Raw genomic sequence first — 20962 nt, 5'->3', positions numbered from 1 at the left:
TTACATTATTAGGGTGGAAAGGATGATGTTTGGGAGGGTTGGTGCTCTTTTTGTGGTGAGGAAGGGAGGGAAAATTTATATATTTCCTTCCAAGATTATGCATATAGCATAGGAAGTAACATACAGAAATGATATGCACTCAGGAATGCACTGTAATGCAAAGCCTTCATCAGGACTTTCTTGGTTGTGGTCATTTCCCTGTGGAAGAGCCTTCACAGAGAAGCCCACCAATGCCTCTTATTACAGTGGTACCTCGGGTTACGTACTTAATTCGTTCTGGAGGTCTGTTCTTAACCTGAAACTGTTCTTAACCTGAATCACCACTTTAGCTAATGGGGCCTCCGGCTGCTGCCGCGCCGCCACTGCATGATTTCTGTTCTCATCCTGAAGCAAAGTTCTTAACCTGAAGCACTATTTCTGGGTTAGCGGAGTCTGTAACCTGAAGCATATGTAACCTGAAGCGTATGTAACCTGAGGTACCACTTTATAGGTCTTTTGGTTGACATTTGGGTAAATTGGCATGATTGCTGTACTGATTTTACTGACTCTCATTATGGTTTTATCACATTTTTGTCAGCCAGACAGGGGAGACATCAGATACATTTCAAAATAAATAAAACACATGCCTTTTAAAGCAGGAGTAGTTCCACATGACCAGTCAAGGCAGCTGCTTAAGGCCCAAACTACTGCCAGTCACCTGTAGTTCTTTCCTGCGCCCGCCCTTTTCCAAAAGCATTCAGGCCAGATTCTGTCTTGAGCAAGGAGATGTGAGAGGCTGCTTTCACTTCTGGAGATCATGCTGCTTGGCATTGCCCCCTCCCCAGCACACATGTTTACTTGTAGAATAAACTTCCTTGTTTTCCCCAGTCTAGTCCTCACAGCTCTCCCACAGCTGCATATGTTATTTTGTTGTTTATGTTGCTTTTCTAAGGAAGATAAAATGTGAGTAAATATACGTGCAACTGAGCATCAGATATAGGTTGAGCCTCCATCTTATTGAATCAGCTCACATTACCTCCAATTGTGAATTCTTGTTTAAGAATAAACAGATCAGCATTTTTAGCACAGATTGTCCTTTAGCCTGTGTCAATGCTTTCACAAAATCAGTATATACATCACTGAGTACTTCTCCATGATGAAGCTGGCACATGCAGAGGGGAAATTCACATCTCCCCCCCCCCCCCCGGAGCTAATAAAGCAGGCAGAAGTAAAAATTTAAATCCTGATAGCTGATTTATCAACAACAGTACTGTACTGGTCTTTGATCTGCCTTGCTGGTAATACTGCCCACTGAAGTGTCTTCTTGGATCCTTTTCTGAAGTGGGTGAGAAATAGGCGTGGCACATACCTTTCCAAAGCATTGTTGACTTGGTGAAGGTATGTGGATTTTGCACGGGGTGGGGGAGTTGTGTGTGTGTCAAACATCTCAAAGTGAGATGTTCCAGGTGCTTACCCAGGTTCTGTTTCCTTGGAATGAAGATCAGCAAAGACTGTGGTGTCTTTCAGATATATTTATTTACAGATGTATACAACCTGAATATAGGACAGAGGGCCTCACAGGATTAACACCCCAATAGATCTTACTTCTCCACTAGTTGCAGTCGCAGACCCGTGTGTCTGTGTCTCCTTCCAGCTCTGCCCTCAATATAATACAGTGGTATCTTGGGATGCGAACGGGATCTGTTCCGGAGCCCCATCCTGAATAGAATGTAAGACGCGACTGCGCGGGTTGCGTTTCGCCGCTCCCGCGCATGCGCGTGATGTCATTTTGACCGTCTGCTCATGCGCGAGCGGCAAAACCTGGAAGTAACTCGCTCCATTACTTCCAGGTCACCACGGAGCGCAACCCGAAAATACTTATCCTGAAGTGTATTTATCCCGAGGTATGACTGTATTCTAGCTATTGTTCTCCTATCTAACAGGAGGGGGCATGGAAGAAAGGCCCCACCCATTACATTATTGTCTTACAGAGAAACTTGTCTGGCCAACCTCCTCCATTAGATTATAACCCTCACTGGTTATTGTCCCCCACGAATTGGAAGGGTCTCAGTGCATCATCCAGACTGAGCTCCCCAAACCTACAACATAATTAAGAAGAGGCAAGCACACCAGTAGGTAATTATGGAAATGTGCAGAAATCCTTCCTCTCCCCTATTTTCTGAGCCTCTAGCAGAGTCTGCTTAGACATTGTCAAGATTTTCTCCACAGCTGTAAGAGCTAGCAGTCTTCTTCAACAGAGCATAGTGTTTTCTGAGCTGGGGTTCATGCATAGATTTGGAACCATTTGGTCTGCTGTGAATCAAGACTTGGGCCGGTTAACCCTTGCTGGAATTAGTGATTACCGAGGATGTATAGCTGCAGCCCAAATCATCTGCCTGGCTTGTGAATAAAAAAAATGTGTGTGCTGTGATATTGTGCTGCTGTGAGTGTCCCCAACCCACCTCAGCTTCAGTTCTTAGGCTGTCATTTGCAAGGCTGAGAAACTAGAAGCACAGTACAGTGGTACCTCGGGTTAAGAACTTAATTCATTCTGGAGGTCCATTCTTAACCTGAAACTGTTCTTAACCTGAAGCACCACTTTAGCTAATGGGGCCTCCCGCTGCTGCCACACGATTTCTGTTCTCATCCTGAAGCAAAGTTCTTAACCCGAGGTACTATTTCTGGGTTAGCGGAGTCTGTAACCTGATGCAGCTGTAACCTGAAGCGTTTGTAATCCGAGGTACCACTGTAATGACTGTTGATGGGAAGGGGAGGGAAGGCACATGGTGGCAGCTTTTGGCAGCAGCCATACATCCTATTTGTTTACTAGTAATAATTGTTTCATTTGTGGTGTTGTGGAAAGTGAGGGCTGCCTATAGGATAGCTTCCTTCAACCTGGTGCCCTCTAGATCAGGGATGTCAAACTCAAATTCATTGGGGGCCGCATCAGCAGTTTGGTCACCCTCAAAGGGCCGGTTGTATCTGTAGGACTATGTGTCCACTCTTTATTATTATAAATTATTGTCACTGCATTCAATTATTACTGTTTTTTGTAATAATATAAGTAATAACTAGCTCTGAAAGCAGAAACATAGTCAGAATAATGGCAAGTAGATATTCAAATGTACAATTATTGTACAATTTATTGAAAAATGATTTTTGGTAACAGACAGTAATTATTTTTTTTTAAACATACAAATATTTCCAAACACTGTTTATTACACATATGGCAAACACAAGGCATTAACTTTTTTTTAACTTTTCTGACTAGAAAGCTGACATCGTTTTCCTGAGGTCAGTCCATCGATGTCTGGCATTAGGTCTTGTGCTGTAGCAATCCGCAAAACAGCATGGAGGTTATCATCAGTGATGCGTGATCTGAGCTTTGTTTTGTTTCTTTAGCCACAAGATAGCTGGCTTTCACTGCTGCATCATTTTTTGCTGTCATTTTTGCAAAAATATTCCGTTGAGAATGCAGGCTACCTTTTAATTCTTGGACCTTTTGTTGCTTTTCCTGGTGGCTAAGGTTAGCAAATTTGGCTCCATGTTTGGTCTCAAAGTGCTGGCGTAAATTGTATTCCTTCATCACTGCCACTGCCTCATAGCAAATAACACATACCGGCTTGTCTCCATTAATCACAAACATGTATTCACTTTCCCATCTCTCCTGAAATTGCCTTCCCTCTGCATCAACTTTTCTTTTCTTGGACATTTTTGGGTTATTTGATTGTAGTTTATGGTCCCTATACCACTGTAAAGTGACACGGAAGTGGTCAGTATATCCAAAGTTTACCGCTCAGACTTTTAAGCAGAATAATAAGCAGACCCCCCCCTAATAAGCAGACCCCCCCTCCCCCCCACACACATACATCCTATGTACTTACAGTACAGGAGAGAAGGGTTCAGGCAGCCGTTGGATCTGTCACATCACAGGATGGCATGCGCTCAATATAAAAACAAGTGGAGGTTTCCTGAATGCATGTAAAGTGGAGGTTTCCTGTGTAGAACGGCCGGCGCCGCTAGAGGGCAGACGTTCTCTGGCTTGTAGGCTGCCACGCATGCGCTGAAGAGGCGCCTTTCTTGTGTCAAAAAAAAAAAGAAGCGAGAATAAAAGGTGAAGGCTGGCGGCCGGCGCCGGCTACACGGGCCACATGACGAGGTCTGGCGGGCCGGATTCGGCCTGCGGGCCTTGTGTTTGACACCCGTGCTCTAGATGTTTTGGATTACAACTTCCATAAACTGCATCCAGGATAGTGGAGGTCACCAAATTGGTGAAGGCTTTCACAGGAGTGTCTTTCGTCAAGAAAATCAGTAGGGCTCAACAAGTACATAGCATGGTGTACTTGTTGACCTCAGTTGATGGAATCTTATTTGTTTCAGTTGTTCATGCAGTGCATAGTTAAACTCACTCTAATGTGTGTGTATGTGTGCAGCTACATGTCTGTTACTTTTGAGTGGATTTGATACCATGGATGGTGTAACGTAGAACCTAATGTCACAATTACCATGTGATAGTCTTTAAGATACCTCAGGACTCCCTGATTTTTTAAAAACATAAATGATTAAAATTTACAGTGAGACCTGCTTGGCACTGACATTATTGTTTCTGCTGCTGCGTTAAAATGTTTCTGTGCACTCAGGCATTTTACAGTATGTGATGGGCTGTTTTTCTGATCCTTAGCTCTTGTTGTGTTTGGTTAATTGCATATTCTGCCAGTTTTGATCTTGTAATTTTTGAGAGATGGGGTTGTTTTTAGTAAAATATGCATGCATGCATTCATTCATTCTTTGGCTTTAAGCTTTGTATATTGTATATATTTTGTATTTCTGTGAGTTGCCTTGGGTTGTTTTGAGAAAGGATCATGACAATAATACATTTGTGGAATTTGTCTCACCGAAGCAGAAGATCAGATGCTTTGTATTCTGGATGTGCCATCTACTTCTGTGCTATAGAGAGGCATTCTTCATTGTGAGATGGAGATATGGAAGTTACAGATAATTCACTCCTAGCAATGCTTTGTTGTTTTGCTTCAGTTACTTAACACCTCCAGTAGAGCTACACCTTCAACAATGTCTGTAGCTAGGATGCCATTGAAATTCAGATCCACATTAGTAAATTGCTGCTTACATTCTGCAGCCACCCCTTCCATCTGGGTACCTTGCAGTTTGTAACTCTATCAAAGCAGGTCACTTTCAACTCCCTGTAGCATCTCATCAGGAAGGGCTCCCATCCCCCATAGTCACACCTGTCTCACTCACTCTGCTTGCAGCTACTTCATTTCATTAAATCAGTAGTTAGAATAATAGATTCATAGAATTGTAGAGTTCTAAGGGACACTGGGGGGCATCTAGTCCAACCCCCTGCAATGCAGGAATCTCAACTAGATCACACATGAGAGACGGCCATCCAACCTCTGCTTAAAAACCTCGAAGAATAGAGAGTCCACCACCACCTCTCCTGGGAACCAGTTCCACAGCATACTGCTCTTACTTTCAGAAAGTTCCTCCTGGTGTTTAGTCAGAATCTCCTTTCTTGTAACTTGAAGCCATTGGTTCAGGTCCTACCCTCTGGAGCAAGAAAAAACAAGCTTGTGACAGCCCTTTATATATTTGAAGTTGGCTATTCTATCTTCTTCATTCTCTTTTCCAGGCTAAACATACCCATTTCCCTCAAATGTTCCTCATAAGGCTTCATTTCCAGACCCTTGATAATCCAGGTCACCCTGCTCTGCACACATTCCATCTTGCCAATATCCTTCTTAAATGATGGTGCCCAGAACTGGACCCAGGACTCCAGGTGTGGTCTGACCAAGTCATAAGAGAGTGGTACTGTTTTCTTGATCAGGACACTATACTTCTGTTGATGCAGCCTAAAATAGCATTAGCTTTTTTTGCTGCTGCATCACACTGTTGACTCATAGAATCACAGAACCATAGAATCGTAGAGTTGGAAGGGACCCAGAGGATCATCTAGTCCAACCCCCTGCAATGCAGGAATATGCAGCTGTCCCATACATTAAGCTTGTGGTCTTCTGTCCTCAAGAAGCTTTTCACATATACTACTGGCAAGCCAGGTGTCACCCATTTTATATTTGTGCAACTGCTTCTTCCTGCCTATGTGTAGAACCTGACATAAGTTACTATTTAAATTCATAATGTTATTTTGGACCCAGTTCTCTAATCTGTTACGGTCATATGGAATCCCGATTCTGTGTTCTGCATCGTTATCTACCCCTCCCAGTTTGGTGTCACCTGCAGATTTGATTAGTGTTCTCTCAATACCTTCATCCAAGTCAGTTATAAATATGTTGAACAACAATGGGCCCAGGACAGAACCCAGCAGCACCCCACTTGTCGCTTTTTTCCCAGGATGAGAAGGAACCACTAGTGAGCACTCTTTGGGTTTGGTCAGTTAACCAGCTACAAATCCACCTATGTTATCTCGTTCAGTTCACAGTTTGTCAGTTCCAAGTTTTATGGAAGAATATCATGGGGGACTTTTTAAAAGCCTTACAGAAATCAGGATACACTATGTTCACAGCATTCCCCTGATCCACCAAGTTTGTAACTCTGTCAAAAGAAAAAAGAGATGAGATTGGTCTGGCATAACTTGTTGATAAGAAACCCATGCTTGAGCTTAGTAATCACAGCATCTTTTTCTAAATGCTCACAGACCAATTGTTTAATTATCTATATTAGGAGCTTTCCTGGTATCAATCTTAAGCTGATCGGTTGATCATTTCCTGGGTCATCTTGTTTCCTTTTTTGAAGATGTAGACAATATTTGCCCACTTCCAATCTACAGGGACCTCACTTTTTCTCCATGAATTCTCAAAAATGATAGACAGAGGCTCTGAGATTACATCTGCAGACTCCTTTAGTACCCTTAGGTGCAGCTCATAAGATTCTGCTGCTCCATCTGTTACTGGCATTGCTACTGGAGCATATTGTTAAACAGCTGACCTTGCTGCTCCAGTAGCTGCTGCTGGTGGTGCCGGAGCATCAACCTGAACTGCTGCAAGAATGTTGCTGTTCCTCCATTTCCACTTAGACACACCTTGCTCACGGGACCTCTTCCAGGAAACATGAACCCCACTATTGACACCAGTGCTGCATGCCACCCCAGTCTCTAAGTGGTGCAAGATTTCAGGGGTTCCAAGCACTTACCCAGAATTCATGTTTCCTTTTGGAAATAAGACACAGTGGATTCTGGTGTCTTTATGATATGTGGTTTATTTACACATACATACAACTTGAGCCTACAATGGAAGAGTTTGCAGCATTAACACCCCAAGAAGATACTTCTTCTCCCATAGCCACAGCCTTGGGATTCCAACAGAAATCAGACTTGGCACTCTCTCTCTCTGCCTTTCCAGCCTGCAGCTTTTGCATCCAGCTTCTAGCTCACATCACTCAACTCTCAACTGTGGCCTTTTGTCTTTCTAACTGATAGGCAGTTGAAGGTGGGAGGCCCACCCATTTGTTCTCTGGCACAGAGCCACTTCCTTTGTTCCTTTAATGACCCATGCTTAGTGGGTCTCACATGCAGCCTACTTCCTCCCCTCCAAAAAAACCATAAATGAATCTAAGTAGAAGATGAGAACGTGAAATTTCCTGTGGAGAAAGACATGCAACTGATTAAAACAAGGATTTGGTTATTTTCTCCTTGCAGATGGGAGCAGAATACAGCTTCTTCTGTAGTACAGGGTTGATTATTCGGCCAGTGAGGTGAGGTTATTCAGAGAGTTCATTTGTACTGTAGGTAAATAAATCCTGAGTAGCTGCACCCAGTGTGAAAAGCAAACAGGCTACATGCAGAGGCCTGCCAGGTGTTTAAAGACACATCTTAAAACATACACATCTGTACAATGTAAAGTATTTATAGCAATTGATTCCTCTGCCTCCCACATCCCCAGTTTTTGTACAATTTAGTTTGCTCTAAATGTCACACATTTCTCTAGATTAGGGTAAATTATTTTAATTAAATTGCCTGAATTGACTGAACGGACCAGGATGATCTTGGCTCTTCTCCTGCCGCAGCAGCGTGTGATCAGTTTCAGACATGTCAACAGTGTAGGGTCCTCTCTGACTCATCCTCCTTTGTCTTCCGCTCCCTAGTAGACAGACAGGAGCTGGAAATCAATGTGGCATCGATGCTCTCTATTCCAGGGGGAATATAGCATCACATTAATATTGCAACCCCTGCTGGAGAATTTGGATAAAAATCCAGGCTCCAGAGGGGCTTTGTTCGAGCGGCCAGCTTGCGGATGCTGCCACAGCATGAAAATGAGAGCGGGCGGATGTGTTGCCGGCTGGAGTATTATGCCATGTCAGGAAGGAGGGGAAAGAACAAGCATTCTCACTCAAGCCGACTTTTGGGGTTGATGGCGCCAAGTGAGGTCCTGCTGGGAAAGTCAGCATGAGACTCAGGAAGACTCTAATCAGCCCTCTAGTAAGGCAGGAGCTGCCTCAGCTGCCCAGATTTCTCAAAGGAAGGACAAAGCTTTCCTACAGCACACCCTGAGAGTGGCCAGAATTAAAACAGCTTGGAAACATAGTTCTGCATCTGTTCTTGTTTTTGGTTTTTTAAGAAAAAAGAAAAACGAGGAAACTGTGTGAACTAAAACAGGTTTTGGATCGTAGGAACACAGCACTTCCTCCTCTCACCCATTTTATGGCAGGGCTCAGGCTTACGCAGAAATAATTCAGGTTTGCCTAGAGACAGGAACATCCATTTAATCTAGCTGCCAGCAATGTTTATACAGAGATAATGTAAAAGAGTGATCTTTTCCATATGGAGCAAGAGACATGTGCAAGTACCTGAGCATAAGGACATCAGAAGAGCCCTCCTGGATCAGACCAAAGGCCCATCTAATCCAGGATGCTGTTCTTGTGGTAGCCAATCAGGTTACCTGAGAATCCTGTAAGAGGGACCTTAGCACAACTCTCTCCACTTTCAGTTCCCAGGAACTGATATTACCTCCAATAATAAAGACATTACACGGCCTATTACCTCCAATACTAAAGACATTACACGGCCCTCACAACTATCAGCCACTGATAGCCTCATTCCCCATGAACCTGTCCAACCCACTCTTAAAGTCATCTAAGTTGCTGTCCATCACTATGCCCTGTGACAGTGAGTTCCACAGTTTAAGTATACACTATGTGAAGAAGTCCTTCCTTTTAGTCTCTCTTTAATCTTCCCAAATTCAGCTTTGTTGAATGACCCTTTATTCTAGTGTAATGCAAGAAGGACAAAAGCTTTTTCCTCTCTACTTTCTCTATACCATGCACCATTTTCTGTGCCCTCCCCTCCCCACCATTAGTTGCCTTTTCTGAACTGAGCCGCCAGATCCCTCTCCTCCAGCAGCTCAACAGGGTGCAAAAAAGCCCTCTCTGCCAGGAACCTCACTTGACAACATAAGCTTGAAAAGCCATCAGGAATGGCATTTTAAAATGACATATAACCTGCTTGACTTCCTGCCTGACCCTTGCAGCATCTTTTATTGAATCCTGCCATCTTTCATTAAGAGCTTCTGAGAAGTGTAACTCTTGACCAACAGGGCCTAGAATTATTTCAGGGAAAGAATGAATGTGCTTTAAAGGTAAAGTTCGTACGCGGTACTGTTTACTGTGCTTCAGTTATGAAAGCAACCCTAGGAGCAAAAGATGTGTGCAGCTATAACCTGAAAAGAAGGATGTGCACACTTCCAGTTGTGGTTGCTGCTGTGTAAAGAGTGCATTGAGATCTCCTTCAGACATGTATATGCATATATTCTAACATGGCATGAGAACATCCTTGAAGCACAGTATAACATCCATGCCAGATTCTGTGATAGTTCCAAATTCTTTATCTGTGTGTCTATGTAATCACAGAAAAGTACCTCCCTTGCTAATAGCAAAGTCTTAAGAGTATAAGTTTAAAACTAGAAGTCATGGACATCCAGTGAAGCTGAAGGTTTGGAGATTCAGGACAGATAAAATGAAGAACTTCTTCACACAACACATAGTTAAACTATAGAACTCGCTCTCACAAGAGGCAGTTTCCCACAGGCATTTGAGTGGTCACTGTGAGACTGGACTGGGCTAGATGGGCTATTGGCTTGATCCTGTAGGCTTTTTTATGCTCTTAATGGATGAATGTAGTGGATGAATATTGCCTCATTGTTCACAGTTCGGGGCAGTTGTGGAAGGAAGACAAAACCAGCAGTTGTGTGTATGGCTCTGAGGGCAGGAATACATGTCTGGGACTGTATGTGGGATCCTCATTCCCTGGTGAGTGGTTATAGTGGTAGCGGGAGTATGTGATTTGAATGGGAGAAGACACACATACGGACAGGTGGCTCAGCAAAGAATCTCGTGACACCTAAAAGAATTATGGTAGCATAAGAGTTAGTGAGCTTTAGTCCACCTCATCATATGCATGAAGTATTATCCTGAATTGCAGTTATGTATTTTTGCATGAATCCAGATTTCCAAGTGGTGAGAGACTCATGGGATTCCAGCACTAACCCAGACACTGGTTTCCTTGGAATGAGTCAATGGAGATGGTGATGTCTTTAGAATATAGTCATACCTCAGGTTGAATGTGCTTCGGGATGAGCGCATTCAAGTTGCACTCCGCGGCAACCCGGAAGTAATGGAGCGCGTTACTTCCGGGTTTCTCCACTTGTGCATGCGCAGACGCTCAAAATGGCGTCATGCGCAGAAGCGGCGAAAAGCGACGCGCGCAGACATGCCATCACTGGTTACGTTTGCTTCTAGATGTGAACAGGGCTCCAGAATGGATCCCGTTCACATCTAGAGGTACCACTGTATATGGTTTTATTTACCCATACATGCCACCTGCACTTAGGATGGAAGGGCTCACAGCATTAACAGCCCAACAGATCTTGCTTCCCCATTCTGGTCCCAGGGAGATTCTCAAGCTCATAATTTGGATCCAGCACAAAGCAGATATGTCTCTCTGTGTCCAGCTTGTTAGAATCAGCCAGATCTTACCCTCAAAACCTCTTGTTCTTCCACTTTACAAAGTGATGCTGCTTCCAACTATGTATGGGGGGTTAGCCTCATTTGTCTCTGTGACAATGTGGCAGCCTCTTCCTAATGTAAATGCCAGTACATGACTGGCTGAAAGGTTTGGCTGGTTTCTGCTCATACAGTGGTACCTTGGTTTTTGAACATCTTGGAAGTCAAACGTTTCAGTTTCCAACACCAAAAACCCGAAAGTAAATGCTTCTGTTTTCAAATGTGCCTTGGAAGTCGAACGGCTTCTGCTGAGCTTTATTTCAATTTTCTCCATTGACTTTGCAGCCAGCCCTTTGCACCTCGGTTTTTGAATGTTTCAGAAGTCGAACGGTCTTCGGAATGGATTACGTTCGAAAACTGAGGTACCACTGTAGAGTCTGCCATCACCTACACAGCATCACAGGTTTTGAAGGAACCAATGGGTATCACCTATACCACGGGTGTCAAACACAAGGTCCGCGGGCCGAATCCGGCCCGCCAGACCTCATCATGTGGCCCGTGTAGCCGCCGCCTGCCACCAGCCTTCACCTTTTATTCTCACTTTTTTTTTTGACACAAGAAAGGCGCCTCTTCAGCGCATGCGCGGCAGCCTACAAGCCAGAGAACGTCTGCCCTCTAGCGGCGCCGGCCGTTCTACACAGGAAACCTCCACTTTACATGCATTCAGGAAACCTCCACTAGTTTTTATATTGAGCGCATGCCATCCTGTGATGTGACAGATCCAACGGCTGCCTGAACCCTTCTCTCCTGTACTGTAAGTACATAGGATGTATGTGTGTGGGGGGAGGGGGGGTCTGCTTATTAGGGGGGGGTCTGCTTATTATTCTGCTTAAAATTTTATGATAATAAAGAGTGGACACATAGTCCTACAGATACAACCAGCCCTTTGAGGGTGACCAAACTGCTGATGCGGCCCCCGATGAATTTGAGTTTGACATCCCTGACTTATACTGACCCCCCAAAAAAACTATAATATATATATATATATATATATATATATATATATATATATATATATATATATACACACACACACACACACACACATGTGGGGGTGGAATTAGAAGGAAATGAAGTCAGAAGGAAGTGAAAAGCAAAAAAGCCACATATGGTGATCACTACACAAGAAAACAGTCATCAAAAGCATACATATTCTGACACATATATTCTGACATTTGTAAACCAATTTGAGAGAAACCATTTCACCCTCTTTCCCAATTAACATATGTAGCTTGATAAAAAAAAATCAATTCACAAATGATAGGTGTAGGTAAGGGCAGTGCTTCTTTAAAAAGAAAAAAAAAGGTGCCAGAACTCACCATGAAGTTGTTACAGTAAGCGCCACTCTTTAAACATGGGGGGGGGGCGGGGGAGGTGTTGATCCTGTGTACCCTTGAGTACCCCCGGAAAAAGCACTGTAAAGGGTTTAATCCACATCCTTATTTGCAACCCTCCAATTCAGAAAGAAGTGAGAACCATCACTGGTTCACCTGTCACAGTAAATCCCCCCTCAGTTCAAGCATTATTTTTGCAAGAATGGGATTATAAAGGCAGGTTTTACTGGAGTGTTTTTTGTGGTGCAGCACCTGAAACTTGATAAACTGGATGGGGTGCAATTTCACCGTTCTACCTAAGCTTCCTTTCCTGACGTACTTACTTGGAAATAAGTACTCTTGAAACAAATCAAATGTGCTTGTGTTAACAGCTGCTGTTGTCTTTGCTTTCACCTCTATGTGGAACAATATCATCTAGATAAATATGAGTGTGATTTGGCTGGGTGGTGAATCTTTCCATCACCAGCAAGTTTTTGAGAGTAGTAATGGCAACCATCTGGTCATTTGGTTGGTTTTTTATTTATTTTGAGTTTATGTGATATTTGTATGCTGTTTTGCCAACAGCAACGTTGAGTGCAAAATAATAAAGCATTAAAATGAGCAAATAACATTTTCATTAGTATAATCAGCAATCACAATAGCATATAAGTAAAGTAAAAATAAACAATTCATAAGCAATTATTGGTTGTATTGACACCAATACCAACTCACAAAATTCAAAAGAATTAATCAGAAGATGTTGCTGAGCAGCAGCCCCCTCCCAGTTGATAGATAGATAAACTTTATTCGCATTAGCCAACGGCCATAGCAGCATAAAACAAGCAATATATACAAATAAAATATATACAAATAAAAAAAGACAGCAATGGGTAAAAAGGGCAATCAAGTCACCAAGATTATCGTTCAGATAGTGGCCCTTAATCTCATTGCACCCTCACCCCTCCCAGTTGGCAGCATCCTCAAGAACATAAAAGAGCCTGCTAGATCCAGCCATTGGCCCATCTAGTCTAGCATCCTGTTCTTACAGTGGCCAACCAGATGCCTGTAGGAAACCAGCAAGCAGAACATGAGTACAAGAGAACTCTCCCCTCCTGTAGTTTTCAGCAACTGGCATTCAGAAGCATTACTGACTCCAACTGTGGAGGCAGTACATAGCCATCGTGACTGGTAGCCATTGATAGCCTTGTCCTCCATGAATTTGTCTAATCCTCTTTTAAATCCATCCAAGTTTATGACCATCACTGACTCCTGTGTGCACAAGTTCCATAGTTTAACTATGCACCAGGGAGGAACTTCTTCACTCTCAATCCCAGGCAGAAGGTTTTTCCATAAGTCTAACCACTTAAGTCTAACTAATCGCTGCTGCTGCACCGTGAGTGTGGGGGAAGGCCGCTCCCTCCTCAGGCTAACTCCATCTGGCCTAGGGGGCGGGGCCCAGGCTCTCCTCCGTGACAGCTTTAAGGACACTGGTGCTGCTGCAGCAAATGTTAAAGATGTTTTTATATATTTTAAGGTGTTTTAAAGGTGTTTTTACTGTTTACTCTGTTGTACCTCCGTGAATGGTGGTTTTTATCTATTTATTTTTGTTTTGTTCCGTTTTGTTTTGGTTTGGGGTTGGATATTGAGTGGGGTGGGGATTGGTTTTGTTTGGGTATAATTGTTTTGGTTGTTTTGTTTTTCTATTTCGTAAATGGAGGCAAGTATGAGGCTTGAGATTGCTACCGTGGAGGGGCGAGGGAGGTATGGCGGTGGGGGCAGATGTTATAGGCGAAGGGGATCGAGATACGGATATGCTCGTACCCCTTCCAATCTGCGCCCCATCCCGAGGGACGAGGGTAGGGTGAGCAAGGATTACTCACCTCCTTCACTGGTGTTGTGCAATGTCTATAGGCAACAAAACCGCCACCCTGCGAGATTTCTTTACCTCGCAGGGGGTCGATCTGGCTTGTGTGACAGAGACCTGGGTGCGCAAAGGGGAAACTGTTACCTTACGAGAGATGGCGCCCCCGGGTTTCTCCGTCCTCCACCAGTCACGGACTGTGGGCCGGGGGGGGAGGGGTGGCATTATTAATCCGGGAAGATTGTTCTTTCGGGGCTCTACCATCGCCATTGATCCCCGGCATTGAATGTGTTGGCCTAGTGTGGGGCTCTGAGGTGAGCTTGGCTGTCTGGCTGGTGTACCGGCCACCTAGCGCACCAGCAGCCACCCTGTCAGGCCTGCTGGAGGCGGTGGCTGGCTGGGCCTTGGAGTTCCCTAACCTATTGGTATTGGGGGACTTCAACATCCATGCTGATGCCACTCCCTCCTCACAGGCTCTGGACCTGGTGTCTTCCATGGCGACACTAGGGCTCTCCCAGTTTGTTTCGGGCCCCACACATCAAGCAGGCCACACGCTGGATTTGATCTTTGGCGCCGGTATAGATGTGATCATGTCTCCTTTGATGAAGGTGCCATGGTCTGATCACTACGCTTTGAAAGCCAGGATTGACTTTCCACCCCCACCCTGCTTAGGTGGCGAGCCGATTTGGGCTTGCCCGCAGAGGCTGATGGACCCTGATAGATTCCGTCAAGCCTTGCGGGACCTTGCTCCCCCTGGCGACTCATTGACTGAGCTTGTTGAGGGCTGGAATACCCAGCTCCTGGCAGCCATCGATGAGATCGCACCTAAGCGCCCTCTGCGACCTCGCAGAAACCGGGCTCCCTGGTTTACAGAGGAGCTTCGGAAAATGAAGCGGGATCTCAGACGGCTAGAGCGAGTATGGCAGGGTGCCCGTGACAGAGCCTCAAGAACATCTTATAGGGTTTTTATGAAAACCTATGAGATGGCAGTGAAGGCCGCTAAGAAGTCTTACTTCTCGGCCTCCATTGCATCCGCTAGCTCTCGCCCGGCGCAATTATTTAGTATAATTAGGTCTTTAACGTCCCTTGAAGGACAGCCAAATTTAAATAACAATCTGACACACAGCTGTGAGGCATTTGTGAGCTTTTTTGCGGAGAAGGTCCTGTTGCTCTGCCATGACCTTCCTGCCAATTTGGATACAATAAATGAACTGGAGGCCCCTCAACTGTCCTCGGGTCCAGTATTGGACCACTTTGACCGGATATCTCCAGCCGATGTGGACAGACTCCTCCAAGTTGGAAAGCCCACCACCTGTCCTCTTGACCCGTGCCCGTCATGGCTGATTAGAGCGTGTCCAGACGAGGTGCGGGCCCCCCTGGGGGATATCATCAATTTGTCCCTTGGCACCGGGATATTCCCAGGGGAACTGAAGGAGGCAGTGGTGCGTCCGCTCTTAAAGAAAACATCATTAGATCCCTTAGATCTATCCAATTACCGCCCGGTTTCGAATCTTCCATTCCTGGGTAAGGTGATTGAGAGAGCGGTTGCTGAACAGCTTGGTAGGTTTCTGGATGAAACATCGGCTCTCGATCCATTCCAGTCCGGCTTCCGCGCTGGTCATGGGATCGAGACGGCTCTGGTCGCCCTAACAGATGATCTCCGCAGGCAGCTGGATCGAGGTGGGTCGGGGCTGCTGATTCTTCTAGACCTGTCAGCAGCCTTCGACATGGTCGATCACGAACTCCTAGACCACCGCCTTGCCGACGTGGGGATCCAGGGCACAGTCCTCCAATGGCTGCGCTCTTTTCTCTCTGGTCGGGGACAGAGGGTGGCGCTTGGGGGGGAATTGTCATCGCGCCACTCCTTGGTGTGTGGAGTGCCTCAGGGTGCGATTCTCTCCCCGATGCTTTTTAACATCTTTATGCGCCCCCTCGCCCAGCTTGTCCGGAGTTTTGGGCTGGGTTGCCATCAGTATGCCGATGACACCCAACTCTATCTGTTGATGGATGGCCATCCTGACTCGGCCCCAGACACACTGACCAGATGTCTGGAAGCTGTGGCTGGATGGTTACGTGGGAGCCGGTTGAAGTTAAATCCTTCGAAGACAGAGGTCCTCTGGCTGGGACGGGACGATATGGGATTGAGGGGGCAACTCCCATCTCTTGCGGGGGTGCAATTAGTGCCAGCACCGTCCGTTAAGAGTTTGGGTGTAATCTTCGATACCTCCCTCTCTATGGAGGCGCAGATTACAGCTATAACAAAGGCGGCATTTTTTCATCTCCGCCAAGCTAAGCAGTTGGCCCCTTATCTCTCTCGCCCTGACCTAGCCACTGTGATCCATGCGACGGTCACCTCCAGACTGGATTATTGTAACTCGCTCTACGTGGGGCTGCCCTTGAGACTGACCCAGAAACTCCAGCAGGTGCAGAATGGCGCGGCGAGACTCCTTATGGGGTCTTCGCTGCGAGATCATATTCATCCGGTACTATACCAGCTGCACTGGCTCCCGGTGGAGTACAGGATCAGGTTTAAGGTGCTGGTTTTAACCTTTAAAGCCCTATACGGCCTAGGACCCTCGTACCTACGGGACCGCCTCTCCTGGTATGCCCCACAGAGAAACCTACGGTCTGCAAATAAAAACATCCTGAAGGTCTCAGGCCTCAGAGAGGTTAGGCTGGCCTCAACTAGAGCCAGGGCCTTCTCGGCTGTGGCTCCAATCTGGTGGAACGCTCTGTCACAAGAGACTAGGGCCCTGCGGGACCTGACATCTTTCCGCAGGGCCTGCAAGACAGAGTTGTTCCACCAGGCCTTTGGTCAGGGCGCAGCCTGACTCCCTCCTCTGGCAACCTGCACAGAATTTTGCTTAATGGTTGCCATCAACTTGATTTTAATTAATTTTTATAATGAAATATTTTTAGAATGTTGGATTATTTGATTGTTTGATTATTTGATTGTTGTTAGCCGCCCTGAGCCCGGCTTCGGCTGGGGAGGGCGGCATATAAATAAAATTTATTATTATTATTATTATTAACCACAGGCCTGGTGGAGCCCTAGATGGAGCACATACAATCCCTTGCAAACTGAAGCACTACATTAGGCTGTTCCATAGTTTAAGCCATAGTGGCAGCAGAGCTGCTCTCACAGCTCTGTCCGATTCATTTGAACCTTATTGATTAAAATTGGGAGCGTGGGGATCAAGATTAAGGGCTTAGGGGTGAGATCTTTTGACCTTGGTGAATGTGGTCTGGTGTTAAAGTGGAACTGATGTTAAAAATGAATAGTAGATCATGTTCATCTACTATCACATACCCTTTCATCCTTCCGCGGATATTTATTAGCTCATCATTCACACAGTCAGGCAGGAACTGACTTCTTTCAAAACATAATTTCTATTTAGTGGTGAGAAATAGGACTGGACTGTAGTCGCTGCATTTGGAAATAGCCAAAGATTAATTCCTATTTTGTTCATTTGAGGAAACATGGCATCACGATAAGGTCAACTTTATTACCATTCAGCTAGCAAATGTCAACACTACTTCATGTAAGTTTATCTCAGGGGGGAGGCAGTTTTTTGAGAAGTCATGGGGGCTTTGGGGATAATCATAAATGGAGGGTTCAAGCTGGGTAATCCTCAGTGAATTACAACCCTTGGATATAACAGTATTTTAATTTTCAGAAGGGTAACAGTGTTTGTCTCTTGCAGCAAAAATTAACTAGAATCTTGTGGTGCCTTAATAGATTAACAAGTGCATTAGGACATGAATGCATTAGGACATCATGGGCATAAGCTTTCAGCCACATTCAGCCTGAGCCTATTATATGTATATATGTGTGTATATATTATTTATTAGCTAACCTTCACCCCAAAGTCCCAGGGCGGGTTACAACATTAAAACACAATATTAAAATCAGTTTAAAACAACTTACAATCACAAAATAAGGTGGTGCCTAAAAAGATGCCTCTTGAGTGTCAAATTCCCAGAATAAAGGGTAAATATAGAAGAATATATTCAGAAGCAATTAAGCAAAGGAGATCGGTTCAAACACTGTGAGGCATGCAAAGATTTCTTGATTGTTGTTGTTTAGTCGTGTCCGACTCTTCGTGACCCCACGGACCAGAGCACGCCAGGCACTCCTGTCTTCCACTTCCTCTCGCAGTTTGGTCAGACTCATGTTTGTAGCTTCAAGAACACTGTCCAACCATCTCATCCTCTGTCATCCCCTTCTCCTTGTGCCCTCAATCTTTCCCAACATAAGGGTCTTTTCCAGGGAGTCTTCTCTTCTCGTGAGGTGGCCAAAGTACTGGAGCCTCAGCTTCAGGATCTGTCCTTCCAGTGAGCACTCAGGGCTAATTTCCTTAAGAATGGATGCGTTTGATCTTCTTGCAGTCCATGGGACTCTCAAGAGTCTCCTCCAGCACCATAATTCAAAAGCATCAATTCTTCGGCGATCAGCCTTCTTTATGGTCCAGCTCTCACTTCCATACATCACTACTGGGAAAACCATGGCTTTAACTATACGGACCTCTGTTGGCAGGATTTCTTGATTAGATACCTACTATTTAAGAGCGGAAAGGCTAGATATATAAAATATAATTTAGCATCCTAAGCAGCACAGGACTTCTCATTCATGGAGAATAATTATAATCCCCATTATGTATGGGATTTCTAAAAGGTGCATGAAACGTTAGGAACTACCTCAGGATGTTTTGCATATTGTGTAAAACACGTCTTTCTCTTCTCTTTCTTTTTTTTTACGTTACGTTACGTTATGTTAATGTTAATTATTGTGGTACAGGTTTGCATGAATGCCACTATGTACATTCCCTTGTTATAATTGTTCTCTCTGTTTTATATGCATTATAAAATGAAATACAGTGGTACCTTGGGTTACTATTTCTGGGTTAGCGGAGTCTTTAACCTGAAGCATATGTAACCCAAGGTACCACTGTAATGAAAAGCTTTACAGAGAATAGAATAAAACAAAGTCTATTCCCTGCACTAGAGGTGATATTTATTTATTTATTTATAATTTTCATTTATGACAAATAAACATTTCAAACAGAATCATCTTTACATATCATATTTTGACTTCCCTCCCCCTCTTTCTGTGGTTCCTTATATTTATTTTCCTGCATATCCCAATATAAATCTATGTTGTATTTTATTTCCATCCATTTCATGTATGTTTTCAGTGCGGCACATTTTTACATTAATCCTGCTAATGTCTTAATTTGTTTATGATGAGTTTGTAAATATTCAATAAATGATTTCCATTCCCCATTCAAGACTTTGTTATCTTGATTTCTTATTCTTCCAGTAAGTTTCACCATTTCTGAATATTCCGTTAGTTTCTGTAGCCATTCTTCTTTTGATGGGACATCTTCCTCCTTCCATCTTTGGGCAAATACCATTCTTACAGCAGTGGTTGCATACATAAATAAATATTTATATTGTTTAGGTAACTCCAATCCTATAATTCCTAAAAGAAAAGCTTCTGGGTTTTTTAAAACAAAAGTTACCTTAAACATCTTTTTCATTTCATTGTATATCATTTCTGTCTTCCTCTTCTCTTTCAGTGACTGTGACCAGTTCCATAGAAAAAGGTATGTGGCTGTTTATGCATTTTCAGTTGAGGGGCGAAGGAAGCTTCATGCAGCGTTAAGCCATGTTGTTTAACACCATCATGTGTACTTTGGCCTTTAGCGTCCTTTGTCATTTGCACAGGCCAATTTCTCCACTAGGTATATCTTGCTTTCTTGTAGAACAGATAAATATTTCCCTGTCAATCACCTAACTTGAGGGAGAGTTCATGCTTTTTCATTTATTCATCTCCCTGAAGACTAGACTGTCTTGGAAGCCAAGCATTAAAACAAAGAGGATGGGGGGAATCAGTGCCCCTCTATGTCTTCCTGATTGCTCTTTTTCTCCTTTAGTGGCCTACCTCACCATATTCCATGTGATCTTCCTGTTCTTCATATGGACGTATTGGAAGTCTATATTTACTCTTCCACAGCAACCAGACAAAAAGGTAAAAAAAGCTGGGATGCTCTGGAGCAGCAAAGGAAACAGTTGAATCAAGAGTTAGTTCTGCTGCCTTAAGAATGTCTAGCCAAACTCAGGCAACACCCCTGGCCAGAGCCACCTGCTGCCCCCACAGTAGCCTGAGAGCAAACAGATCAACAGTGGGTGGGGGTGTGACAGTGGGGGGAGAGAGGGAGAGAGATGCAGCATGATATGAATTGTAATCATCCCAATGTGATTTGGTCAAATGACTCTTTGTCAGGGGCTGTCTGTAGTAACTTACGTTACTATCACATAACTAACTACAGTGGTACCTCTGGATGCGAAAGGTATCCGTTCCGGAGCCACATTCGCATCCAGAGCAGAATGCGCATGCGTGAGCGGCGAAACCCGGAAGTAACACGTTCCGTTACTTCCGGGTCGCCGCGGAGCACAACCCGAAAATGCTCAACCTGAAGCAACTTCAACCTGAGGTATGACTGTATATTATAGTAGCATGCCTCCATAAAGTTAAGTGAAGTGCATACTCTACCACTGTGGTTCCTTATATTTATTTTCCTGCATGGTGACCATGTAAGTGTGCTAGATACAGGGCATACCCTTGGTTTGGTCTTTGTCCTTAGTGGAGAGAGGGGTGGCCATAACCCTGTTGTCACAGTCTGACTACTTCCTGGCAAAGTTTAGACTTCTGACAACAGCCAAACCATTAGTGGTTGGGGACGACTCTGGATGGTCTGTCTCCAAAGACTAATGG

At 44.5% G+C, this 20962-nt stretch overlaps 1 protein-coding gene across 1 annotated transcript in view; it reads left to right on the top strand.

Annotated features, from left to right (window-relative positions):
* ZDHHC15 (zDHHC palmitoyltransferase 15) overlaps nt 1-20962 on the top strand; it is a 40850-nt gene that overhangs the window by 1836 nt on the left and 18052 nt on the right. Inside the window, exons 2-3 of the mRNA XM_083596531.1 lie at nt 19764-19790; nt 20121-20215. Coding sequence (XP_083452657.1) covers nt 19764-19790; nt 20121-20215 — 122 coding nt within the window. The remainder of the gene's footprint in view (nt 1-19763; nt 19791-20120; nt 20216-20962) is intronic.

Source organism: Podarcis filfolensis, assembly GCF_964270895.1.
Source record: "Podarcis filfolensis genome assembly, chromosome: Z".
NCBI classification, from domain to species: domain Eukaryota; kingdom Metazoa; phylum Chordata; class Lepidosauria; order Squamata; family Lacertidae; genus Podarcis; species Podarcis filfolensis.
Note: the sequence above shows the minus strand (reverse complement) of the source record. Positions and strands in the feature narration are given on the sequence as shown.